This window comes from Naegleria fowleri (genome assembly GCF_008403515.1).
Source record: "Naegleria fowleri strain ATCC 30894 chromosome Unknown tig29, whole genome shotgun sequence".
Taxonomy (NCBI): Eukaryota; Heterolobosea; class Eutetramitea; order Acrasida; family Naegleriidae; genus Naegleria; species Naegleria fowleri.
Window position 1 is genome coordinate 643361 of NW_025407961.1, and position 26325 is coordinate 669685.

At 37.1% G+C, this 26325-nt stretch overlaps 14 protein-coding genes across 14 annotated transcripts; 6 read left to right on the top strand and 8 right to left on the bottom strand.

The window, feature by feature from the left end:
• Window positions 1-52: 52 nt before the first annotated feature.
• FDP41_002516 (uncharacterized protein) lies at window positions 53-421 on the bottom strand (the record flags this gene model as incomplete). Its single annotated transcript, XM_044705719.1, has 1 exon — window positions 53-421. One exon carries the CDS (start codon window positions 419-421, stop codon window positions 53-55), a length of 369 nt encoding a protein of 122 aa, XP_044563409.1.
• An 894-nt stretch (window positions 422-1315) lies between these two features.
• Window positions 1316-1768, top strand: FDP41_002517 (uncharacterized protein; the record flags this gene model as incomplete). Its single annotated transcript, XM_044705720.1, has 1 exon — window positions 1316-1768. One exon carries the CDS (start codon window positions 1316-1318, stop codon window positions 1766-1768), a length of 453 nt encoding a protein of 150 aa, XP_044563410.1.
• An 843-nt stretch (window positions 1769-2611) lies between these two features.
• Window positions 2612-4082, top strand: FDP41_002518 (uncharacterized protein; the record flags this gene model as incomplete). Its single annotated transcript, XM_044705721.1, has 5 exons — window positions 2612-3163; window positions 3228-3438; window positions 3505-3588; window positions 3663-3824; window positions 3874-4082. 5 exons carry the CDS (start codon window positions 2612-2614, stop codon window positions 4080-4082), a joined length of 1218 nt encoding a protein of 405 aa, XP_044563411.1.
• Window positions 4083-4129: 47 nt separating this feature from the next.
• FDP41_002519 (uncharacterized protein) lies at window positions 4130-6052 on the top strand (the record flags this gene model as incomplete). The annotated part of the gene is made up of 4 exons (XM_044705722.1): window positions 4130-4406; window positions 4545-4741; window positions 4795-5150; window positions 5266-6052. 4 exons carry the CDS (start codon window positions 4130-4132, stop codon window positions 6050-6052), a joined length of 1617 nt encoding a protein of 538 aa, XP_044563412.1.
• A 132-nt stretch (window positions 6053-6184) lies between these two features.
• On the bottom strand, window positions 6185-7729 carry FDP41_002520 (uncharacterized protein; the record flags this gene model as incomplete). Its single annotated transcript, XM_044705724.1, has 5 exons — window positions 6185-6468; window positions 6538-6834; window positions 6899-7023; window positions 7083-7128; window positions 7255-7729. 5 exons carry the CDS (start codon window positions 7727-7729, stop codon window positions 6185-6187), a joined length of 1227 nt encoding a protein of 408 aa, XP_044563413.1.
• A 518-nt stretch (window positions 7730-8247) lies between these two features.
• Window positions 8248-11295, bottom strand: FDP41_002521 (uncharacterized protein; the record flags this gene model as incomplete). The annotated part of the gene is made up of 4 exons (XM_044705725.1): window positions 8248-8756; window positions 8853-10439; window positions 10588-11125; window positions 11239-11295. The coding sequence occupies 4 exons, from the start codon at window positions 11293-11295 to the stop codon at window positions 8248-8250; spliced, it is 2691 nt and encodes an 896-aa protein (XP_044563414.1).
• Window positions 11296-11705: 410 nt separating this feature from the next.
• On the bottom strand, window positions 11706-12923 carry FDP41_002522 (uncharacterized protein; the record flags this gene model as incomplete). The annotated part of the gene is made up of 1 exon (XM_044705726.1): window positions 11706-12923. The coding sequence occupies one exon, from the start codon at window positions 12921-12923 to the stop codon at window positions 11706-11708; it is 1218 nt and encodes a 405-aa protein (XP_044563415.1).
• Window positions 12924-13270: 347 nt separating this feature from the next.
• Window positions 13271-13507, top strand: FDP41_002523 (uncharacterized protein; the record flags this gene model as incomplete). The annotated part of the gene is made up of 1 exon (XM_044705727.1): window positions 13271-13507. One exon carries the CDS (start codon window positions 13271-13273, stop codon window positions 13505-13507), a length of 237 nt encoding a protein of 78 aa, XP_044563416.1.
• A 123-nt stretch (window positions 13508-13630) lies between these two features.
• Window positions 13631-15755, top strand: FDP41_002524 (uncharacterized protein; the record flags this gene model as incomplete). Its single annotated transcript, XM_044705728.1, has 8 exons — window positions 13631-13831; window positions 13982-14016; window positions 14065-14328; window positions 14387-14418; window positions 14461-14645; window positions 14716-15134; window positions 15218-15492; window positions 15607-15755. The coding sequence occupies 8 exons, from the start codon at window positions 13631-13633 to the stop codon at window positions 15753-15755; spliced, it is 1560 nt and encodes a 519-aa protein (XP_044563417.1).
• Window positions 15756-15927: 172 nt separating this feature from the next.
• On the top strand, window positions 15928-17343 carry FDP41_002525 (uncharacterized protein; the record flags this gene model as incomplete). The annotated part of the gene is made up of 1 exon (XM_044705729.1): window positions 15928-17343. The coding sequence occupies one exon, from the start codon at window positions 15928-15930 to the stop codon at window positions 17341-17343; it is 1416 nt and encodes a 471-aa protein (XP_044563418.1).
• Window positions 17344-17435: 92 nt separating this feature from the next.
• FDP41_002526 (uncharacterized protein) lies at window positions 17436-19817 on the bottom strand (the record flags this gene model as incomplete). The annotated part of the gene is made up of 6 exons (XM_044705730.1): window positions 17436-17665; window positions 17749-17896; window positions 18025-18197; window positions 18389-18619; window positions 18767-19423; window positions 19607-19817. 6 exons carry the CDS (start codon window positions 19815-19817, stop codon window positions 17436-17438), a joined length of 1650 nt encoding a protein of 549 aa, XP_044563419.1.
• Window positions 19818-20081: 264 nt separating this feature from the next.
• FDP41_002527 (uncharacterized protein) lies at window positions 20082-20786 on the bottom strand (the record flags this gene model as incomplete). The annotated part of the gene is made up of 1 exon (XM_044705731.1): window positions 20082-20786. One exon carries the CDS (start codon window positions 20784-20786, stop codon window positions 20082-20084), a length of 705 nt encoding a protein of 234 aa, XP_044563420.1.
• Window positions 20787-21325: 539 nt separating this feature from the next.
• On the bottom strand, window positions 21326-21844 carry FDP41_002528 (uncharacterized protein; the record flags this gene model as incomplete). Its single annotated transcript, XM_044705732.1, has 1 exon — window positions 21326-21844. The coding sequence occupies one exon, from the start codon at window positions 21842-21844 to the stop codon at window positions 21326-21328; it is 519 nt and encodes a 172-aa protein (XP_044563421.1).
• Window positions 21845-22005: 161 nt separating this feature from the next.
• FDP41_002529 (uncharacterized protein) lies at window positions 22006-25635 on the bottom strand (the record flags this gene model as incomplete). Its single annotated transcript, XM_044705733.1, has 6 exons — window positions 22006-22961; window positions 23011-23172; window positions 23290-23373; window positions 23459-23659; window positions 23750-24086; window positions 24184-25635. The coding sequence occupies 6 exons, from the start codon at window positions 25633-25635 to the stop codon at window positions 22006-22008; spliced, it is 3192 nt and encodes a 1063-aa protein (XP_044563422.1).
• Between the last annotated feature and the right edge of the window lie 690 nt (window positions 25636-26325).

Here is a 26325-nt window from a genome sequence, read left to right on the forward strand (position 1 = left end):
ACTATATTTGCACGATAGGGAATCATGTCCAAAAGAAATGAGGTCGGAAAGTTCAATGCTTGAAAAACATAGGCACCATATTGTCCTCATTGATAGTCACGAATGGTTGGACCATCATTTGAGTCCAAATCAAATGTGCGTACATGAGTACATAAACAAAATACAACCTCCAACCCTTTTTGACCTGTCGATCTTCCAAAGAGACAATCATTTTTGTGATAATATCTAGGGTATGGGACGCAATAGAAAAGCCGTCTGAACTAGTAGTATTCGTTGCGGTATTGTGGGCACTCTCAGAAAGATAGATGGAACCAGCAGGATTATTTACATTTTGCTGAGCTTGTTGTTGAGCAATTGGAGAATTGACAGCTGCCACCACTGGCATTCCTTCCAGAGACGAGGAAGCACTTGTAGGGGTCATATTTGGTGTTGGTATCGTGCTTGTTTTTGTTGTGTTTTGATATTTTGAAATCTAGTTCTGTTCTGAAAATGCCAGGGTATGGAACTTGTTGCAACTACAACATCACTAAAAGTCGAACCTAAAACAGAAGATTCTTGTTTCAGACGTTTTATTCCTGGCATGGAATGTGCGGTGGTCGTGCTTGGTTCATGACTCCAAGTTAACTTGTGCAACAATTTTGATGTCTTACAGAATAAATCTCTAATGTGCTTTGATGGATGATTCGCTATGAAATCCAAGGTTTAAAATCCAAACTCATCCAAACCTCGCTTTTTTAATTTTTCCGAAGTCTTTCTAGTTGCAATGATGATGATGATGATTGAGAGAATTCTTTTTACAAAAAACTCATGCAAGAGAATCACACTGGAACTCGCTCCAACAACGAATGGTGTATTCTTGACTGTTAAATGGCGGCTTTTAATTTTATTAGGTTTTGTAAATGACGAATTGAAGAGAGAGAAACAAGTTGTGCTAAATCCTTCATTGACAATCCATTTCCAGTAGCTTCAAAATGTTTTCGGTTCTATCGTTTGTAGAGTCTAAACATGGAAGGAAGCTCCGATTTGTCAATACTTTGAGGAAATTAAGGGGTTTGTTACATTTCTCCAACCATTCCGTACTCTTGCACTTTCAAAATTTTGACTTACGAAGAGTAAAACTTGTTAACACACAAGCGAGTCAGTCAATTCCGAGACAAGTCTATTTCCAGTTCGAGTAAAAATAAATTCGGAATCAAAAAAGTCATCTCGGAAGACGAGCTCAAAGAATATAAATACGAATGGGTGTTTGAGCCAGAACTCTCAACAACAAAAACAAAATACAACTGTACCACTAACAAAACTCAGCAAAGAAATCATGTCTCACAGACAATTAGCCAAGACTCATCCAAGAATGAATCATTGGTTAAACACATTCTTTGATGATCCCTTCTTCACTGCATTCGACAGAAACGACGATCGTTTGTTCGCTGTATTCAGACCTACCACCGACGTTTCCGAGACAGATCGTGAAGTCAAGATTGCGTGTAATGTACCTGGTATGACCAAAGAAAACATTAAGATTGATGTCGATGAGGAACATCGATCTCTCACAGTCTCTGGTGAAATGAAGAAGGAGTCTCGAGAGGAGAACGAGACGTATCATTGTGTGGAGAGATCGCATGGCACCTTCTCAAGAACCATCTATTTGCCATCGAATGCAGATTTGGATGGAATTAAGGCGAATCTTGAACATGGTGTGTTGAGAGTGAGTGTTCCAAAGATTGTTGAGGAACCAAAGAAGAAGACAAGATCAGTTAATATTGAATAAATTTGTCAAATTAACTTGGAAAATGTTTTTTGGATGTAACTTGGGACATTATGAGTCCTTTCTCAGGTATTACAATGTCGATTTTGTCGTTGGATCCTTCTAAACTGACGTAAGTTTTGCGCCTTACTAACGAATTGAAGTGTATGGCTGTACCGTAAACATGAGTCTTTTTCTCGAGTGCTTGTTATCTTTTAGTTCTTCTTTTCTTCTGAAATATCTCATCACGAAGCCTTTGTTCTTCATTAATACCACCACCCACTGCAAATTAGTAGGCTGGGCGTATAAAAAATGGTTTTCTGCCGCGAGATTCAATTCTACCCTTCGATGCTTGCACACACTCGTGTCAAATTTTTGCCAACGGAGAAAAAACCATTTGTCCTCCTGTTGTTACATTATTTCATTGTGTGAGACTGAAACATTTCCAACCTCCATTCTTGTGTTTCTTATTATATCTGATCCAATATTGGTATTAATATCACCCAATGGATCCATTCTCACAAAGGATTCGCGATTAATTGATTTCAACGAATCATCATGCACCTTCTCACAAATGAGACAAAAAAACATTCACGCATTTGTGTCAACAATTCACCCAGAAAGAAATGAATCCATCTCAACACCAACGCTTGGATATTCTTTTGCTTCTTGTTGTCATTTTGTGCATGCTTTTAGGAGGAGGCATCGAACTTGTCAACCAGGTTCACGCAACATCTTCGCCATCTTCATCAGTTCAAGCCATTCCCTTTGTTTCGCTCATTCATGAAGAGAATCGTGATCATTCTTCTTTGATTGAACAAGAGAGTCATTCCTTTCCACTCTCTTCTGAAAATCAATAGTGTCAATATGAATCATCGTAAAATTGTTGGATATGACACAGTGACTGTTATTTCAGGATTTAGTTCCATCTCCTCGGATGGTCAAGACGGAGTGAATGGACATGGAACTCATGTGGTTGGTTCTGTTTGTGGAAGTATTCAAAATTTGACTTTCAATTCGAATGCCAATCCAATCAATGAATATCATGGAATGGCTCCAAATGCAAGAGTTTATTTTACAGATATACAAAAAACTGGAAATCCACAATTATTGATTCCTGCTTCATATGAAAATGACATTTTCAAACCTGCTTATAATAGTGGAGCAAGAATTTTTTCAAATTCATGGGTAAACTTTGGTCCTGACGATTTCTTTTCATGTCGATACAATTGTAAGGATTGTGTGTGGAAGAATCCATTGAATGGTTATAGAGCTGGTCAGGAAGTGACAGATGAAACTTGTCGAGCCTTGTTTGGAAGCGATTCATGTTGCTCTGTTTCTAATCAATATAATTCTCACTGTCAAGATGTGGATCAAACATTGTGGAGTTACCAAGACAGTGTCATTCTTTTTGGGCAGGTAAGTGTGAGAGTTTTGAGAATGGAAAAATAGACCATTTTTGATGTCACTTTTACTTTGATAGGGAAATTCAGGAGCCATTTCTTCGAAAGGAAATATTGCATCCCCTTCAACGGCAAAGAATTCAGTCTCTGTGGGTGCCAGTATGACCTCAAATTCTGCATTCGTGGAATCAGTCGATTATGAAGATTTTAAAAAGAAAATTCAAAATGGTAATTTTACATTCTCAACCACTGATGAATGTTGTGCCTATACTGGAAAAGATGAATTATATGGTAAGTTTTTTCTGTCATATTTTTGAAATCAATTGGAATTCTGTAATTGTTGTTGAAAATTTACAGTCCATCTTGTCTGCTGTCCAATTACATTGAAGACCATATACACTAACATTCCATCCATCTTCAACGAGTTTAATTTGGCCTCTTGTAAGTATTCAGGTCATGCTCTTTTGATTCTCATCTTTCCTATCTTGCTTGTCATATTTTATTTCATCGTTTAGTCTCTTCGAGAGGTCCAGCAGTTGGAAATCGTATCAAACCTGACGTGACAGGAATTGGTTACAATGTTGTGAGTGCTCATTCCGATGGTAATACCAACACCAATCAATGTGGAACCATGCCTCCATCTCAAGCCAATACAGCTGCTCTCATGACCAATCAAGGTTTGTACTTTTAGATCTCTTTAAATATCAAATACATAATGTATCACAGGAACCTCCATGGCCACTCCATTGACTGCTGGAGCCACTGCATTGTTGAGAGAGTTCTTTCAAACCAAAATGAACATTTCGAATCCTTCAGGTCCTTTATTGAAAGCTGCACTCGTTCATAGTTCCATTCCAATGAGTGGAAGTGTGGCCTATTCCATGCCAAAAGGTGATTTTCAGCCAAGCCGCACGGAAAATAGTGACCTCTTTTAGAAAGGAGACATTTCCACAAATGGAAATACCAAACAACAAAAAATACCATGTCTGATCAACACCTTAATTCCGAATATTTGCAATCGTTTGTGGAGCGTGACTTTGATGAGAATATACTTCCTGCTTTGAAGGATTTTATTCGAATTCCCAATCAATCTCCGAATTTTGATACTCATGTTTTAACGAATGGTTATATGGAACAAGCCTTGAGTTTGATTGTGCATTGGATTGAAAAACAAAATATTAATGGATTGAATTTGGAGGTGATGAGAATTGAAGGAAAAACACCTTTGATCTTTGTGGACATTGATTCCACCATAGAAGGTATGTTTTGATCAAATGGAAAATGATTTTTTAGTGATGATCACTTCCGATCATCCCTCTATTCACACATACATGTTGTTTTCACTTGCAACTCGCCAATTAATTTCTGTCTTTATAATTTAAATTGAAAATGATTAGGAAAGAAAGGATGGAAAAAGAATGTTCCGATTGCTTTCTTGTATGGTCATGCTGACAAACAACCGCCAGCAGAAGGATGGGCTGATGGCCTCTCTCCTTACATTCCCGTTGTAAGAAGTCGATTACCCTCCGATCATGGTCACATTGCTGACGATTTCACGTATCTGTACGGCAGAGGATCAAACGATGATGGTTATGTAAGTATTTCAACGAAGATGGACCGAGTGCATTCATTCACACACTGCATCAGGCCGTGTTTTCTTCCATTCTTGCAGTCAAGGCATTGCAAAAACAACGAGTGCCTCATGGAAGAATCATCATTTGTTGCGAATTCAGTGAGGAATCTGGTTCTTGTGATTTGCCCTATTATTTATGTCATATTCTCCCTTTTGAAAAAAGTAAGCACATTAGAGAGACACTGGGAGAGGACGCACCCATAATTCCAAAAGACTACCAAGGTAAAATTGAGGGAGAAGTGGATTTGATGATTTGTCTTGACTCTGGTGTCGGTAATTATCTTCAACCTTGGATAACACTTTCTCTGAGAGGTATACTAGTTTTTGAAATGCATGTGAGCTTGATCACTCAAGGTGTTCATTCTGGAGGGTAAGTTATATCCTGTGTTGTGACACTTCTAACAAATATTTCAAACAAAATAATTATAATATTATTAATACTCCACGACGTTTGTCGAAAATTTGAATTTTTAAACGAACAACAGTTATTCAGGATTAGTAGCTGACAGTTTTAGAGTTTCACGAATGCTCCTCTCGAGACTTGAAGATGAAAATACGGGAGAAATCAAAATTAAAGAGCTTTATGGAAGCTCAGCCTCAGAAGTGGACGAGAATGAGCCTTACATTCCAAAATGGGTCCTTCAGAAATTGTACTTATCTGCCAAGCTATTAGGATCTGAAGGAGTGTGTGAAGCCATACCCTTGGCAGATGACGATATTGAACTCATGAATGATGATTTATTGCAGTTGCTACTAAACAAAACATGGCGCCCTACTTTAACCGTTACAGGTGCAGAGGGTTTGCCTAAATTCTCAAAAGCTGGTAATGTTTTACGTCCTCGAACTGCTTTGAAGCTGTCGATTCGTCTGCCTCCTCACGTATCCCCTTCAATGGCTGAAAGGCGAGTTATTGAAACTCTCACTTCAAATGTTCCTTACAAAGCGAAGGTAGACATTAAGAATGTTCACACAGGATCAGGTTGGTATTGCCAAGAGTATAAGCCCTGGTTGTTAAAATCTTTGGATGATGGCTGTAAGACTTTCTTTGGAGAAGAGTATGAAACTGGTTTTCTTGCTGAAGGAGGTTCTATACCATTTATTAAGGTACTTAATGACTGTTATAAGAATGCACAATTTATTGTGACTGGAGTGGCTGGTCCTGGATCTGGTGCACACGGTCCGAATGAACATCTTTGCTTGGAGTACACAAAGAAGGTCATTTGTTATGTGTCCAAAATATTGTCAGATCATGCTTGTGATCACAATGAATGATAATTGATACCTTAGATTTCCACCAACCTTATTTATTGTTCAACCAATTAGACCGAAAAACTTTGAATTGGTTGTACCTTGTGATATATGAAATGGGACGTAGTAAATAGATTTAATGACCCTCATTTTACACTATTGGAGGGAAGTATCGCTGGACAGAATATTAATGTCTGACAAGAAGAGACTGTCGCTATGATAGTGACTATTCGTCTCTTTGTTTGTGATTCCATTTGCGCGATTCAGAATGGACTGCATGAAAATAAAGTGATTACCAATACAATCCGAGGTTGAATAGCAAAAAGTATAAAATTCTCCACAATCAAACACTGTCTTTTCAGTGTAAGAAGTTATGAGAGGGTGCGGAGGAAGACATGTGATGTGATTCTGATCATCACAATTCGATGTGCTCAATTGGCCTGTAAGACGTCAATAAGGATTGCAGTTGAAATTACAAACGTGAATGTCAAAATAAATTCGTCACATACCATAGGTGTTGGTTCCACAGACATATAATTTCATGCTCTCCCCAAGACAAATGAAAAATTGCCACCCAGCACCCATCGCTCGAATTGGCTCATTGATATCGAGTTGTACAAAGGTGTCTGAGGAAATATTCTTTCCACAACCCCAAATTTCTTCATTCTCAAGCTGCACAAGTGTGTGAAAACCTCCACAAACAATATTCCTAATTTTTTTATCCTTGAAAGGTGTGTCAATCACTGAGAATACATCAGAGGTTGAGTATCCAGAAGAAAGCTGAAAATCTCCATTCGATCCACAACCTGTATTCGCATCAACGTGGAGCAAAATTTTGGTAAACTATTGGAATATCATCAAATAACTTACCATACAGAACGTCATCAGTAGTTGCTAATACAGAAAATTGAGCTCCCAAAGCAATACATTTAATTTTTCTGACATCAAAGTCAACTTCTTGCAGAGCACCATAAGAATCAATTTTTGTTCCAATACTAAGAAAAAGTTAAAAAATCATACATGTCTACTTATTGAGACTATGATAATAACCTACCTTAGTTGACCATGCGAATTCCAACCACATGAGAAAAGCTTGCCATCTTTAAAAAAAGGACAACAATATCGAAATCGACAACAAATTGTCAGTTTAGTCATTATTAGGAATCCACAACAAATTGTCATTATAATAAAGAATGTCAGAAACTTAGTTAGATCAAAATACATACGTGAACTAATAAAGCAATGGACAGCATTTGAATTTGTCACAAAATAGTCTATACTTTTTATGCCATCCATATTTTGCATTTTGAGATAATTCTTCTCACTATGAAGATTTTCCCATCCTGACCAATATATTTTTCCACATTCAGTAATGACATAGGTATTGATTTGTGTACAAAATACATCTACAATGGTATCCCCAACTGAAAGAAAAGAAGAACTGTCAATTTTAAGAAATTCAGAATACTGGGCTTGTGTTTTTCCGAAAATTTGACCGTGTTGATTGTGTCCAATACCGAACAATCGCCCATCACGAAGTAACATCATGGTGTGTTCTCTTCCACAAGCAATTTTCTTTACATTAACGAGAGAAACTCCCTCCGGTAATAACGTAATAGGACTCAAGGTTGTAATTTTCTCTGATCCCTTTTGGCAACATTGGGAATAAACATTGGATCCGCATGAAAGTACAAAGACCATCCTCGACAGATTGATGATGATGATAGGGGTTTGATGAAAGGATGAGCCTATAATTATAAAATACACGATGGAAAATTCTGCAGAAATCAACACCAATCAGTATATATGGGAATGTTGTTCAAGAATTGATAAACACTCGGAATGGTGTTTAGATGAATAATGAGCCTGGTTGATGTTGTTATAAGTGGTTTTCTCCTTCAAGAGAGTGTTTTGATGAAGGATGAAATTTCAACAAGTTGTTGATTTCGGTAAAGCTTTTGAAAAAGTACTTTGAACAATGTTGCTGAATGTATGTAGATATGATCAGAATGGAAAGGATGAAACGATGGAACGACGAAAGAAACTCAGTACTGGAATGGATTCGAGAGAAGTTGTGGAGGAAAACTCTGAGATCAAATTTTTTCTTTTTTTAGCACTTGATTTCATCCAACTTGAATGTGTGAAATGTTGTTGAGTGAGAATTGAAGAGAATCTTTTATTACAGAATTCAAAGACAATTGAAAAAGTATCATCTTGTGTCATTCAAGTAGTGTGATCTCCATGTCGCTGTCATGTTGTTGTTGTGGTGGTGGTGGTGTCTGTGGATCGATATCCTCTTGTTCAGCATGATGACTTCTTGACAGGGGAAGAATGGCCTTCAAAGTGGTGGAAATTTCAGAATGATAATCTAAAAGAACTTGAATCAGAGAATGGCCATCATCATCAAGGTCATCATCATTCTTCATAGTCTTCAAACCTTCTTCTTTTAATGTATCAAGGACTCGTAAGAGACGTTTCGTGATGAGTGAATCTTCAGGGAATTTCTCCAAGTGTTCTTGAAGGAGATTTTGTGATTGAGAAATTTGTTCCATGACTTGATGCACTGTCGTGAGTGAATGAATGAATGGTTGTTGTTGTTGATGTGGAATGTTGACGTTCTTGTGGAAGCTGTTTGAGTGGTAAGCATGACTTTCAAAGAGAGAAAATGCGCTTTGGAAATCTTTGAATCGTTGATTTGCTTTTTGCTGTTCCAATTCATACATCCATTCTGAACATTCATTCGCGGTCATATGTTTGACATGTAAGTATATCGAAATATCATTAATTCTTTCAAACTTATCTCAAAAGATTGAATTTCACTTACCATCTTTTTCAACGACATTTTCCTTAATGACCTCAAACACCGATTTCACACATTTCTGATATTCTTCTCCCGATGAAGACACAGGTCTCACCACAAACTGAGATTGTGCCTCCGAGCATACAATGTCCGTGAGAATTTTACATTTCAATGCTCGACATAATTGTGACATCTTTCTCGCATTACTCAACAATGGTCCAACAATGGAGTACACTCTCAAATTTGAAGATCCCAAATTTCCTACATTCGAAATTCCCGAAGAAATGCCAATCGAATACTTTAACTTGTTTGCATTCTTTCTGTTCGATTTTCCAATATTATCCAACACTTTAGAAATCTTTAAAGAACTCTCCAATGCCACCAAATTGGGTTTCTTCTTATTGAAAGATCTTGAACCTTCTCCTTCCTCAGTAAAGGAGAGTTGAAATTCTTCAACGCTGTGAATTTGCAAATCGGCCTTTAAGGTTTTTGCCAATGTACTCAAACCACTGGCAATCTTGGCGAAGGTATGAGTAATTTCCAGAGATGAATGTGTCTTTACAAAATCGTGCAGATGGATAAAGACAACACTGATCGATTTCTGAGAGGAGAGTGCATCATGATGATGAGAAGATGATGGACGATTCTCTTGTTGTTGTTCTTGTTGATGGAGGGATGAGGACTTCGTTTCAGGTTGTTTGTCACTATCATTGGTGTTGAGTTGCAGATTTTTCAATTGATTGAATACATTCTCTGGTAAGAAACTTTTGAATTCATTCAACCATTGAACCATTTCATGAAGATCTCTATAAATACTATCCACTTCTTTGAATTTGCTTGAAATGAAGATGACTCTCTCCAAATCAAACGTTTTGATTTTCATAAATTGTTTTTCCAAATATCTCAATGGTTGAGAAATGACATAACCAATCACAACACTACACAAAATACCAATCGTAACAACACCTACAGCCACACCCACTGAAATGTACGTATTAATATTCGTCGTTCGTGCAATTTCTTCCTTATAGACCACCAAAAAGACATTCCATTGAATATTCTGAAAGGAATATTCCATCTTTTGAATGATGTAATCCACACCAAGACTATTCACTTCGATTTGTCTTGGCGTTTGGTTCAGAGAACCATACAAGTCTTTCACTTGTTGCATTAATGCTCCTGCATTCTTTGAAGTGAGTGAAAACAAGGATATACGAGATTTTCCATCCAAGGCGGTCGTATTAATGGATCCACCAATGACCATGTCATTTCTCTCTGCCACCAGAACAAATCCATCTCCAATTAAGGAGAGTTTTTGTAAAAACTTTTGAATATTGTTTAGGGAGAGATTGGTTTTGGAGAGACCAATGACTTGTTTCTGACCTTGTGCATATAGAATGGGATCGTATAACTTGACTGTGTAATAAATACAAACACCTGAATCTTTGACGACGTAGGGTTCTCCGAAGACTCCATCCACACCCAATTGATTAAAGAGTTGAAAGGATCTTTTCCAATACTCTTGTTGAGAAATGATGAATGGACGAGTGTCGTTGTTGAAAACACCCATGAGACTTCCATCGGTAGAGTTGGCATACATGACAGTGACTCCTATGCATTGTTGAACAAGAGGATGATTTTGAAAAATATTCCAGTCATTGCGATAATCGGGGCACCAAAGGTTAGCATGTGACAGTTGACATTTATCAGCGTTTCAAAAAGGATTGGTCATAAAATGTTGATTCTAACAAAAACATACCTGTGAAATTGAAAGGTTTGTAACCAAAGGTGAGAACTTCATTGGGTGGAGTGCCACTAATCAAATAAGTATATAATTCCAACGGAAAGAAAACTCCAACAGCAAATGGATTGTAAATTCGATATCTTGAAAACAAATATTTGAGCGATGGAGATTTCCCAATAATTCCATTATTGAAATCATCTGCCAAAGTCCAAGTCAATTTCATATAGGGAGACAATTCAGAATCCATAAAAGTCATCACCTTCTCACCGACACGTGAAATTAAATCTCCACTCAGGGCGTTCAATGCTTGAGTGGAACCAATATACGAGGCCAACCAAATGAACACGGAACAAGCAATTAAAAGTATCAAAATGAGTAAAATGATGAAGAGTCTCATGGAACAGCAACCGGCAAGGAGAGTGGGTTGTTTGGGTTGTACTTTGCCAGAGTTTGCCACATTGGAGACTGAAGCCGCATCGTCACTTTCGCCGAGAACATGAGCCACCATGAGTTTGGCTGCTTCATCTAATTCACTGCATAGTTCGTCTTCTTTCTGAAACTCCGTGTGTGGAGATTTGAGGGGTTTGATAATGACCAATTGAATGAAAGGTCCAAGTGACAGGTAGGTGAGGAGGGAGAATGGATGTGAGTGAATTCATTACTTACAAGAGAATCTTTTGAGGAAGAAGAAGAGAAGGAGGAAGGAACCACTTTGGGGGCCATTAGGAATGTTTTTTTGTGTTGATGGTTTGGGATTTTTAAAACACAGAAGAGTAGTGGTGTTGAACAAATGTTGTCAAATGACATCAAGAATGTATAAAACTGAAATGTCTCGTGACAATAGTCGGCATTGTTCTGATTGTGATTTGATGGCATTTGAAAAGATTGCATCTTTAGAATTTCGAAATGATTTGAAACAAATGTAAAACATGGACATTTTTAATCATTTCTTACTTTTTGTGGTGGATGGGCCTAGACAGCAAAATAGATGCAATCACCACTCGAAGTGATGGCACAATTTCTGATCAAGTTAATTCGAAATGAATAATTATTGCTGAATATTGAGATCATAGCTTCACATGAGTTGAAATTAAGGGAGAAATAGAGCATTCATGGGTTGAGCTCAATTGATCTTACTCATTGATGAGAGTTCTCTTGTTTGGATCGTCATGCTCGCCACGTCTAATCCTCTTGTCCACTTTCCAATGTGGACTCATGAATTTTGGTTTTAAAACGTCGACAAAATGCTGTCTCCACATTCTACAAAAGGCATCTAATTTGTTCAGGTAATCCTCATCGTTGGCCGATTGTTGCTTCAAATTTTTGATAACACCTTCACCATGAGAAACAAACATGGTCTTGTCGTTCACTTGTAGTGTTAAAATCATTTCAAGAACATGCTTTGGTATTGGTTCTTCTGAATCTTCCTCGTCGTTGTCATTATTACTTGGTTCTACCGTGACAGTACATTGCTTCCAAGATTTAAGAAATTGCCTCAATCCCTTCTCCAACTCCTCGACACGATTTCTTGGAAGTGTGTCACGACATTTGAGAAGAGCGTTAGCAGCTTTCTTTGCAGATGCATAATGCAAATTCTTTGTAATTCCAACTCCTCCAAGTGGCGAATTATATTGTTCTGAAATTTGTTTTCTTAACTTGAATGCTTCTGTTTCGTATTCTTCGTGGCAATGAGCACACAAAAGACAAATGTCATGACTAGAGTGAGATCTGACAAATTCTGGCATACATTTTCTATATTCAAAGCTTACAATATGGTGTCGCGTTAGCTCCTTGTCAGTACCACATACCACACAAATATTATCCATTTTGGACATGTAGAATGCATCATCTGTGTGACCATATCCCTTTGGTTTAAACTTGAGTTTGATACTGTTTTCATTGATTTGTTCAGCAAGTCCTTTGTTTAGATACCAATTAAATTTTCGTTGTTCGATCTTTGCTAAAAGGACCATATCATCCGAATACAAATTTAAATCATCATAATTATTTCTCTTTAATGTGGCATGTCCGTGGCGTTTCTTTTTCTTTGCCCAAGATTTTCGTTCTTCCTCAATTTCCTCAAAATCCACCTGTTCATCACTACTACTTTCATCAAAATTATCCTCAAAGGGCTCCTTTTCATCATCATACAAGACCGAATAATCCACAATACCCATTCTTACAGCTTCATCAATTTCGGCATCATTTTGCGCAATCATCTCTTCCAGAGTTAATGGACGTGAGTAGATAGATCTTACATCCTCAACTGTATCCACCTCTTGATGATTCATAACATTCACTTCCGAGGTAGAAAAAGTCAACGGCGAAGAGTTTGAAGGTGATGAAATCATTTTTTTGGTTTTGAAAAAACAAACTTTTGCAATTTGAAATTGCATCATTACATCTCATGACAGTGCTTTTTTTGAAATGAAGATTCATTACGCTTTCACTTGTTCAACCCATCAACTTTATGATTTTGAAACACACACAGAAAGAAGGTCCAATGGTGTCTCTAACTTACTTTTTGGTTCATCATTTCTCCAAGAATGATGGGTGCTTTCAAATCATCACAAGAACAAGTGAAAGCTGCTGAACCAGTTCATTTGTTTTTTTAGGATCTCGAATTTCACTTTTATTGCTCATAAAACGCCACACAGAACACTCAAACACACACTCAACATCAAAAAAAACATTCAACATGCAAATCTTTGTGAAAACCTTGACTGGTAAGACCATTACCTTGGAAGTAGAGTCCAATGACTCGATCGAGAACGTCAAGAGCAAAATAGCCGATAAGGAAGGGATTCCAGCCGATCAACAACGATTGATTTTCGCAGGAAAACAATTAGAGGATGGAAGAACCTTGTCTGATTACAGCGTTCAGAAGGATTCTACCTTGCATTTGGTGTTGAGATTGAGGGGAGGTTCTCTTTAAGGTTAAGCCTTTTTCATCCAGGATATACGGATGCAATGAACGAACTTTGTCAATAAATTTTTTTGTCTTCATCATTTCTTTCATGCCTTATTTGGCACTTTTTAGATTTATGATCATAAAAAAATGTTAAGTACGATGAAAACTGTTGTTCATTATCGGAGAGTACCAAGTTTTCATTGGATAATCATTGTGTTTCTTGTCGGAATGAACGCATTCTTAATGCTTGGAGATCATTCAGTGATCGAAGCGAAGAGAAGATCTATGGATGATTTGATATTTCCGAAAGACTTTAGATTTGGCGTTGCTACAGCAGCCTACCAAATTGTATGTATTGCAATGTTACGTTCATGAACGGTAGAGAGGATCAATGAAATTAAAATTAATTACTCAATTATAATCATCGACCATATTGTATTCTCGATTTTGAAATTTTATTTATTTTTATTTATTTTTTTATGTTTTTTCACGCATTAGGAAGGAGCATACAATGAGGATGGAAGAGGAATGAGGTAGGTTTTCAATAATCCTGTGCTCCATTTCACAAAATCTTGAAAAAGTATTTGGGATATATGGAGTCACATTCCTGGTAAAATTTATATGAATCAAACTGGTGACGTTGCTGATGATCATTATCATAAAGTTAAAGAGGACGTGGAGTTGATGAAGTATTTAGGTGTGAAAAATTATCGAATGAGTATCAGTTGGTCACGATTAATTCCAACAGGTCTCATTAAAGATGGTATTAATCAAAAAGGAATTGATCACTACGATAAAGAAATTAACACGTTGGTGAATGCAGGAATTAATGTTGCAGTCACACTGTAAGTGTGTTTGTTCTTTTGAAAATGGAATTTGTTTTGATGCAACAATCGAACATAGTTATCACTGGGATTTGCCTCAACATTTACAAGGTGAGTATGAGCATCTTTGAAACGTTTTATTCATTGCCTCAGATCTATATGGAGGATGGCTTAACTCCAAGGAAGTGGTCGAGGCCTTTAAAGATTATGCAGATTTATGTTTTGCAAAATTTGGAGATCGTGTCAAGGACTGGATCACTTTCAATGAACCATTTGTGACATCCGTACTAGGTTATGGCAATGAAGGCTTGGCTCCTGGTAGTTCAAACTCCTCCACAGTAAGTACTTTGCGTACTCTCTCACAACTTTATTGATCCCTCTATGTGTTTGTATAATACTTGTTCTAAGGCCCCTTATTTGGCAACACATTCCCAATTATTATCACATGCTGTTGCTGTTAAAGTGTATCGTGACAAGTATCAGAAACATCAAAATGGAAGAATTGGTATTGCATTGAATTCAAATTTTTTTTATCCATTAACCAATACTCAGGCGGACTATGATGCATGTGAGAGAGCTCTCCAGTTTGGATTTGGTTGGTTTGCTGACCCAGTTTTCTTTGGGGACTATCCTCAAGTAATGAAGGACTTTGTGGAAGGAGGCAGATTACCCCAATTCACACCCGAACAAAAGAAGTTACTGAAAGGATCGGTTGATTTTATTGGTCTTAATCACTATACGAGCAACTATATTGGAAATAGAGACACACCTCTTCCGCCAGTTTATCAAAGAACTTTCAATGATGATCAGAGAACCATTGGTTCAAGGTGAGTTGTTGTTGTTGTTTGATTGACATGCATCGAGTACAAATCGTGCAATGAAACATTTCAAAAAAACAATTTTTGTGTAGCTACAAGAATGGAGTCCCTATTGGTCCTATGGCAGATTCTGATTGGCTCTATGTCTATGCTCCTGGAATTCGTTCCATTTTGAATTGGATTCAACACAGATATCAGCCCAAGATGATTTATGTGACAGAAAATGGAGTTGATGTTCCAAATGAAAGTGAAATGCCCATTCCACAAGCATTGAATGACACGTTCAGACAAAATTATATTCATGATTATTTGGCTGAAGTTTCCAAGGCAGTCATGCAAGATGGAGTGAATGTGAAAGCATATTATGGTGAGTATTGTTAAGTGTCTGTGTTATTAATTGTTGGACAAATAATTCTTGATCACCACATGGAAACAATTTTCAATGAATGAATTGATATATACGTGTGTGTGAATTTAATAGTTTGGAGTCTCATGGACAACTTTGAATGGGCCAATGGATACAGATGTCGTTTTGGCATTGTGTACGTCGATTACAAGAGTCCTAATCTTGATCGTCACATTAAGAACTCGGCCAAATATTACAGTCAAATCATCAGACCCTATAATTAAAATCATTCATTGAGAATATAATAACTTTAATTTAATTAAATTGATCCATTTTCAATGAAAATCTCCATTAACGCATCGATTTTCGTGTGAGCCAAAATTTTTTAATTCCATAAAAGTCATCACACCCATTTGCGGTTTTTGGAACAAAACAAATCCATAAAAAATTTCTGAAATGAATCCCTATGCCATCAATCCCTACGATGGCACTTCGATGGGAAGTAACAGCTCGAATTATCAATCATCATCATCATCATCAACAGCCAATAACAACTTTACTCAACGTTATCCAATTACAACAATGAGTAACTCCAATGTAGAGCTCGATGATTTATCGGATATGATGATTACCTCTTCTTCCAATAATTTGAACAATAATAACAACATGATATCGACGAATAGTCAATCCTACAATAACAATAGTGCTCAAAAAGTCATTGATGAAGTCATTATGTTTGATGATAAGAATGAGAAATTTCATGAGCAAGGAGTTTCGGATCATCGATCCACCACCAGCAACAACGGTTTGAAAAGTAAAATTAAAAACAAATTGAAGAAGTCAAAGAAGAATGGGAAAATACGATTTGAAGATGAAGTGGATGGTACGGATGATAATGATGGAAATGACTCATTAAGTGAGGAAGAAGAGGCCAATAACAACAACAATCATCATACGACTTCAAAATATAACAGATCGGGAATCTCCAACTCCACAACTGCCAGAACATCACCTGCAATTCATTATTCTCAAAAACATCATCCATCTCCATTGGTGATCGACGATTCCGAGCAACAACCTACACCTGCCAAGGCTTTGCCAACTCAAAAACAAGATCAATACGGAAAAGGATTTACTGAAGTAATACTTCCACCTCTTTCGCCTCAGCCCCCACAAAATACCTCCAATAAGAATTACACTAATAGTGATCCAGCAACGCAAGTGAAGGAAGAAAATCCTATTCCAAAGAATCCATCTTTTGCTGCATCTTCAACCAATGAACCTGTTGAAGACCCTAATTCAATTTCTGCCAAACTGATGAAAGGAGATACTCCTCATTGGCTCTTTCTTCTTACATTTGTAATTCCGACAATTGTCATTTGTTCAATTCTCGGAGGTGTTCAGTTAGGATTGTGTGGATATTTTTTCGAGGTCATTGATAATGATCCAACGTTTAAGAGTGACCCCAATGCTCTAACATGGGAACATAATTGCACACTCCTCGATACTAGTTATAATTGTGCGGAAAGAGGAAAGTATCTGGATAGAGGACTTCATTGCTATTTTAGAGTACAATTTTTATCGTTGAAAAATTCAACTTTAGGATTGTCCCAATATATTAATTTAACAAGCAATTTACCTTATAATATGGCTGAAACAGGTCTGTATTATCCAATGAAAGAAGGTGACGTTGTAAAATGTTACACAAACAAACAAGAAGATCAAGTCAACATTTTGGAGGCCATCTCTCCACTCTTTGAAACTTATTACATGGTTGGAGGAATATTGGGAGTTTTTGGAGCAATTTCTCTCGTGGCAGCCGTCTGTGTTATACCCACCGCTTTTGTGAGGCCCAAAAACAGAATTTACTGAGAGCAGTAAACACAACACTAAATTGTCTCAAGAAGTGTTTATTTAAACAATTTTACAACACGATACTAATATTGTTCGAAAAAAAGATATTTTTATTTCTGGATAACACTCTCCACAATATTTGCAATGATACAATAAATAATAGCAGCAACGCCGAACAATATGCAAATGACAGCCAAAATTGGAGAGCTGATGATAGATCTGGTATATGGGGTTTTCTCGGTGCCAAATTGCTTGCGAGCTTTGTATTTTGAAACCAGAAATAAAGTTGGAGGAATTACAAATGTAATGAGGAAGCCAAATAATCCAACATATTTCAAAACTTCAATACGAGATAATGCAAGAACAAACAAACAAGGAGAACATAATGTCACTCCCATTAATATTTCAAAAAGGCCTACTTACTAAATTCCAAATTAGAAACAAATAATGCTCCAATAATTGGTGGAACAGCTGCAATCAAACGGAACACCACTTGTACCTTTCGACTATCCATCCATTTAGTTCCTGTGAAAAAGGCAGCATGAATATTATTTCCGAGAGTGATTGCATTCTAAATATTATGAATATATTAAGAGTGAAAATGAAAAATTTCAGGTGAAATTTTAATATTAGAAAATAATTCATTGAACGGGTCATGATAATTAGTTGTGCAAAATGAGAAGAACACTTTCGACTTACCAATGGAAAGGCTGACAAAACATCAATGGCAGGGAATAGAATAATTACATAGACAATTAGTTCGGCCCAAATAGGTGTACTCATTCCAAATGGTTTTCCTCCTCTGTAATATCCAAAATTTAGAGAGCATGTTCCCAAAATATTATCTCCATAATACACAGCCAGAACAATACCTAAAAGTGTGTAGAACAAATAGGTTGTGATAAAAGTGGATGTAAAAATTGCAGGTAAATGCTTCTTATTTCTCACTGGTTCACACTGTGTAATTTCAAAAATATCAAATATAAAAATGGTATGTCAACGTTGTTCAGTGTGATAAATATGGTCATGATGAAATTGGATGTCAATAAGTATTGCAACTTACCAAACCAGGAACTGAGTGGTGCAAAATTTGAGAATAAATACAAATTGGCAACAGAATGTAGATTCCTTGTCCTCTTTGCTAGATAGGTTTCAGACACGTAAGGAGGATGCCTCTCCATGGCTGTATGTGGATTTGAAGGATATCTCGAATAAGGATCTAAAAACATGGAAATAAATGCCACTCCAATCATGAGTGCTAAAGCCGCATATCTAAAGATGGTGAGAATAATTTCTAGAGCAACAGACAAAGATTTGGAAAATTATTCAAACAATAGGCAAAGGTTCAACATGATATTTCAAAAATCACATCAGAAGAATGCATAAAGAATGTACAGTTCATGTCAATATGAATTATGGTCAAGAATATCATTAAACTTACGAACTGGTTTTTGTTCAGTCAAATTCAAACATGTCATTGGCACAACTACAAGAGCATAAAGCCCCACATAAATTTTGTACAAGGCGTCACAAGTGGAAGAATTATCTGAATACACATTGCACGTAAACCATCCATTAATTGGTAGAGGAACATGTGAAGCCATTGACTCTGCAAAAACTGTTGAATAACTCCACAAAGAACCATACAAGTAGCAACACAATGCAATTTCATAAATGACTTTTCCAATTCTTCCCAAAAACAATCGACTCAATTCATTCATTTCATATCTTCGTTGTGGAAATTCAAAAAGCTCACTTGTGGTCGTATGGTCCTCGATGACCACTCGTTCTTGAACGAATGGCGAATATTGAGTGCCAGCAACTGTTGAAAGAATGTTTTCAGTGTCAGAAGTGGCAGTAGCAACAACAGTTCCGTTACCATCAACAGCAGCGCTACTAGTGCCCATTGATGCATTGTCATGATGAAGAAGAGATGATTTTTCTTCCAATTTTTGTTTTTCTTGTACTTTCATGAAGGCATTTGCCCGACACAATGTCTCCAAAATCCAATTCAAAACCAATGCTGCAAATATTGTGACAATAAAGAGAAAAATAGGTCCAATTAAAACACCACCTTGTTGAAAACCATTCGGAACACCTGAACATTTAAAAAATGGTAAGTATTTTGTGATTCATTGAATGTTTTCAATCAAACGAGAAGTGGACCATTCATTAAATTGAAAATAGTTGAATGATTTCAGGATGATTGCATATTTGAGCAAAATGCATTTGAAAGAGTTCAATATAGCACCATTGCAACAACACATCAAGAAGTACCTACCCAAAACACCAACTCCTAAAATATAATTGACGCAAAAACAATAGGCAACAAAAGATCCATATGTATGAGCCTCCGATGATTTCTTTTTTCGTTTCATGGGAGCATCTATGTAATTAATGTGTTGATGCTGATGATGGTGAATTGGTGCAATCCCGACCGTCTCGTTGTGATTGGTTTCATCGGCCGTTCCATACGAATCATCGATCGACATTTTTTTCTTCATCTTTTTTCAGAAGAGGTGTTAGAGTTGTTGCCAAAACGGAGAACACGGAGAGGGATCATTAAATCCACTCAAGGTTGTTGTTCCGAGTTGATTTATACATGATGATTTGAGATTCAAAATAAATGTTTATACAATTTGTTTTTAATGATGATGATTAGAGAGCTCTACTAGATCTAGGTGTCATTATTGTTGTGAAGTCCATCGGGAATGATGTAAAAAAGCACTACTGAAAATTCAATGACACTCCTTCAATTATTTAACAGCAAGCTTCTTTTGTTTTTCAACTGCTGCCTTCTTCTTGTTTTCAGAGAATGGATTGGTTCCGTCCTTTGAAACATATCCAATAAAGAGTGGATACAAATCTGATTTGGCATCAGGGAATGGATGGCTTGGATTGTCGAGGAAAGCCTTGGTAGCATCTTGTTTACCACCGGCATACTTCATAATTGCTGAAACACCACCTGGGTGAGACTTGAGGAAGGGAGTAACATTATAAACGCGAGTAGCAATAACAATCCAACAATCCTTCTCAGTATTGTGCTTGGAAATTTCTTCAGGAGTGAAGAATTTGGCGTGTTCCTCTTCCTTCAAAGTACCAACAATCATGTCCTCAATTTCAACGAAGGCTCTCTCGGGATGTTGAATGCCATAAAATCCTGCAGTAGCATCACCACCAGCATTACGGGCAATAACATCACCACCAGGATGAGAGGGAGCAAACTTGGTCAAATCATACACCTTGTTATCAATAATCACCCACAAATCGTCCATCGAGTTGTGTTCGGCCACCTCTTTACGAGTAATTCCAGTTCTATTGGAGTGCACAATTTCATCACTTTCATTGGTTGGAGGCTCATCATTATTTCCAGTAAAGAAGACAAAGTAAATAATTACAAGAGTGAGCCCAATGCTGAGACCGAGTCCAAGAGGTGAAGTGAGCAATTCAACAAGAGCCATGCTTCAAAAGGATGACAATGATGCCGAAGAATTTTTTTAGAGAACTTTCGCTCTGCTTTTGGGAAGAAGTCTTCTGCTCGTGGTCGTACGGAGAAAATTTACTTCAAAAGTAAAATTTGTAAGAGTGGAGTGCGATCTGCTTTGTTCCATTGTCCCTCTTGAACTTCCTTCCACATTCAGTTGCTGTGATGAGTGATGATGGAATTAAGGAGTAAAGTTATGGCCAGTAACTGAATAAGGAAGCTCAATGAGCCATGTTTTTCTGAGTCGTGTCACTCACATGATTGCTCGCTCTTTTGGTGGAAGCAATGGCTTCTGAGCAGAAGATGAGGCAACTTCAGCATCAAGCAACATTTTCGTTTCGAAATCTAAAACAGAAAGCAACAATATCATCAGTCGATCAAGTTGCCAAGCGAGCAATCATGTGAGTGACACGACTCAGAGTTCAGTTCTTCTTTTATTAGGCAGCTCAATACCGTCCTCCCAAGAAATCTTCATTTCCAAAATGATCTGGAACAGCAAAATGCAATAATAACTGATTACTTCTTTAATCTCTGCAATTCAGGTAAGCTGACCTTTGGTTGTTGTGCTGTTCTTGTTGAATTTTCAGAAGAACTGACATTCGAAGTTTCTTCTTTCGTTTGCTGCTGTTGTTGTCTCTCGGAAAGCCTTTCTTTTGCCATCAAATTCACAGTATTTTGAAAAAACTTTTCTCTCACTCTTCCACTTTGATAGACTTGTTTGTAAATATCGTAGGCATCATCACTAATGTAATGAAGTGGAGTGGTAGGTTCTTGTCCAACCTCGGAACGTAAACATTGCAAATAGGTTGAAAATAATTTAAACGACACGAGTGGATTAAATGTTTTCCAAGTACCAGCATAGAATTCTTCTAAACGAATATCACACCGATGAGGACGAATAAACTCTAGCGTTCGACTTTCTCGGATTTTCTGTAATTTTGAATCTTGTTTGGATGGTTTTGTTTGTTGTTGTGCTTGTTGCTCCGACGACGAGGATGATGATGTTGTTTGGTGTCTATTTGATTCTGATGACATTTTTTTTAAATGTTTTGATTGAATACTTTAAATTCACACTGTAACCTATTTAACCTATTATATAATTGAAATGTTTATATTCACACAGAGAAAAGTGAAATGATTAAGGGTCGATTATAGAAGAAGAATCTTATTTTACACTCTATCAATAATTACAACATCTATCTTTGAGTATAGTAAGCATAGTCTGAGATGAGATTCTCTCGAACACCATCAAAAGCAGTTCTCTTTTGTGATTGGTGTCGTTTCACAATGAAATACACCACTGCTACCACCAAAGCCACAACCAACACCATTGCCAACAATACTCCAATCACAATTCCAACAATAGCTCCATATGAAATTGAGAATGGTAAATCAGTGCTATAGATACAAGAAGTTGGATCCACTGCCTCAAACATTTCATTCGGATAGGTCAATAAGAGAGCAAAAAGTTGTCTTTCTGTTTTCAAGATTTTCGACACATAGACAGCCACACTCACATAGACTGAACGATCGCTGGAGGATGAATCTGGTAATTGATTCACCACCACTCGCTCCACATTGTTTGTCCTATCCACTCGGTTTCCATAATTTCCAGCAATCACTGAAAGTTTTGAAATTTCTGTCGTGGTGGATGAACTGCTACTACTACTACTACTACTACTCACATAGGTATTGACGAATAAATCCAAATCACTCAAAAGTTGAGGCACAACTGCAACACTTCCTGGATAATCATACCATGCCAAAGTGGCCTTAAAAAAGGGTGAAGTTTGAATGGTACTTTTGTTTCCATTTCTTCTCTTGAAACATAATTTGAGAGAGTCTGAAATGTTTTTAAAGGATTGTTCTTGGACGAGAATTTTCAAAGGAGTGCCATCTTGATTTTGTAACAAACTTCCCAAATAAACTCTTCCAAAACCTTCATAGGGGTTTGGACTTCCCAAATCTGAGAGTTTGAATCGTTGAGTTTCATCGGTGGAATAGGCCACACTTCCACTCATTGGAATGGAACTATGAACGAGTGCAGCTTTCAATAAAGGACCTGAAGGATTCGAAATGTTCATTTTGGTTTGAAAGAACTCTCTCAACAATGCAGTGGCTCCAGCAGTCAATGGAGTGGCCATGGAGGTTCCTGTGATACATTATGTATTTGATATTTAAAGAGATCTAAAAGTACAAACCTTCTTTAGTAATGAGAGCAGCTGTATTGGCTTGAGATGGAGGCATGGTTCCACATTGATTGGTGTTGGTATTACCATCGGAATGAGCACTCACAACATTGTAACCAATTCCTGTCACGTCAGGTTTGATACGATTTCCAACTGCTGGACCTCTCGAAGAGACTAAACGATGAAATGATTATTATTTTGATCAGAAAGGTGAAACGATAATTAGTATTATCATGATAAGGAAGATGAGATGGATATGGAGATTCGAAAGGAAAGGACATGAATACTTACAGTAAGCCAAATTGAATTCGTTGTAGATGGATGGATTGCTGGTGTATTTGGTCTTCACTTGACTTGGACAGCAGTAACCACGAACTGTTAAAATTTCACAAATTCCCAAAAATGGTTAAAAGAGAATTCCAAATGATTCCATCATTGAAAAAAAGACTGGTCAACTTACCAATATCTTGTTTCTCTCCATTATAGGCACAACATTGATCAGGGGTTGAGAATGGTAACCCAGCGTTTTGAATTTTGTTTTTAAAATCTTCATAATACACTGATTCCTCGAATGCAGAATTTGAGGTCATACTGGCACCCACAGAGACTGAATTCTTTGCCACTGCAGGAGATCCAATATTTCCTTTCGAAGAAATGGCTCCTGAATTTCCCTATAAATAGATATAATGTGACAGGAACATCAAAATGGTTTTGTGAAAAAATTGTCCATTCTCAAAACTCTCACACTTACCTGTGCAAAAAAGAATGACACTATCTTGGTAACTCCACAATGTTTGATCCACATCTTGACATTGAGTGTTATACTGATTGAAAACAGAGCAACAAGAGTCGCTTCCAAACAAGGCTCGACAAGTGTCATCTGTCACCCTCTGTCCAGCTCTATAACCACTAACTGAAACCCTCCACACACAATCTTTACAATCGTAACTACATGAAAAATAAGCTTCAGCACTGGCTCCCCACGAATTTGAAAAAATTCTTGCTCCACTATTATAAGCAGGTTTGAAAATGTCATTTTCATATGAAGCAGGAATCAATAATTGTGGATTTCCAGTTTTTTTGTATATCTGTAAAATAAACTCTTGCATTTGGAGCCATTCCATGATATTCATTGATTGGATTGGCATTCGAATTGAAAGTCAAATTTTGAATACTTCCACAAACAGAACCAACCACATGAGTTCCATGTCCATTCACTCCGTCTTGACCATCCGAGGAGATGGAACTAAATCCTGAAATAACAGTCACTGTGTCATATCCAACAATTTTACGATGATTCATATTGACCTTATTGGTTTTCACAATGGGATTGTTTGAATCTCTAAATAAACAATTGTCCCAATCAATTCCAGTGTCTGAGACTCCCACAATTTGTCCATTTCCTAAAATTCCCATATCATAGAATGGAGTGGCAGACATTCCAACACTTGGAGAAAGACCAAATCCTTGCATCATGACACTTGATTTCTTATTCAACAATTGATACTCGTGTTTTCTTTCAATGAAATGAACATGTGAATGTTCTTTCAAAATTTCACTCACACGTTGAGCCACAAGTGGAGAAAAACTCATTTCCAGTTTATCCTTTGAAGAAACTTGAACTGGAGAAATCATTGAAGAAGGATGATGATCATTCTTATTGAAGTTCCATTCTTGTTGTTGTTGATGTTGATATTGATGTTGTTTGGATAATAATTCTCTGAATTTGGAATTCAATTCATTGGCAATGAGATGAGCTTCTTCGAGTTCTTGATTGACAAGAATGGCATCGAGAGATGGAAGAATGGTAATAATGACGTGTATCAAATGGTTCTTGTTGTCATTCTCATCAACAGAATTTGCAGTGTTCAATTTGAAAGAACTTGATGAGACGTTGAACACTGCAAATTCTGTGTTTTGTTGGATTTGAGCGAATTGTTGAATTTTTTGAAAATTCAAAGCACTTTTGAATCTTGGTTCATATTCAGCAATCCATTCAATGGCTTTGTTCGAAGATGAAGAAGAAGCAACATGTGAAATGATTTCTGACGTTTTGGCAACCACTGCAAAGACATTTGAAATTCCCAAAGGTTTACCAGATTTTATGACCATGGTTTGAATCCATTCAGAGTTAGTAGTTGTTGTTGTTGCTTCATCCATTGGTGATGCATTGTGTGCTTCATCTTGATTGAATTCATTTGTAAATTCTTTCAATTTGACAATAAACTGACTTCGAGGTTCATCCAATTGTTTCACAATCTGAGTATATTGTTCTTCTTCATTGTTGTTAAGGTTGTTCACACGTTTCAAATTGTTTACAGAAAATGAATGAATCATTTCTCTTCGATTCATGAGTGTGTGCAATCGATTCAACTGGTTCATCAAATTATTTTCAGAAGAGAGTGGAAAGGAATGACTCTCTTGTTCAATCAAAGAAGAATGATCACGATTCTCTTCATGAATGAGCGAAACAAAGGGAATGGCTTGAACTGATGAAGATGGCGAAGATGTTGCGTGAACCTGGTTGACAAGTTCGATGTCTCCAACGAATAGGAGAAGTAATAGGAGAAGAAGAAGAATACCCAAGCATTGTTGTTGGTGCGGAGATGAGCTCATCTCCGGCGTTGTTGTTGACATCCTTGTTTGATGCGGTGAGTGTGAATGTGAATATTTTTTTTAGTTTCGACCTTCATCATCCTCCAAGTGAAGAGAAAGGATGATTTATTGGAGTGGTGGAAAAAGCTGCAACAAGCCACTTCGCGAGGGCAAATTGGTTGACTTGTAACGTGATTGGACGGAGCATTGTTGCACTGTTTTGAGAAGATTTTTTGAAATTGAGGTTAGAAATGCCAAAATGTCAACCTGCAAAAAAATTCCAGCCTGATTGGCAATTTCTGCAACTGTAGTCCCTCGTAAATGGTTGTGATTCTTCGGAAAATTAATTACAGACCCCCAACAAAAATCAAAGGGGAGCAATGGGAATCGAACCCATGGCCTCCTGCACCCAAAGCAGGAATCATACCACTAGACCATGCTCCCGTTAAATACTCTAAAATTCATCGGGAGCCTTAAACTGGAACGTTTACCACCAATGTGTTGATCTTGGGTTCAGAGAGATATTACAAATCAAAGTCAATTAGGATCTGCTGTTTGAAAGGTCAAAAAAGAAGAATTTAGTGAAAAACCAATTCCTCTCTTACTTCTTCTTTAGTATATCTTTTCTGAATGTCAATTAACCAATCATTTGCATTGTCTTAAATTCCGAACTTTTGTAGTACCATTGTTTCAAGAACTATATTGTTGTTCCACGTGAGAGTAAAACTACGT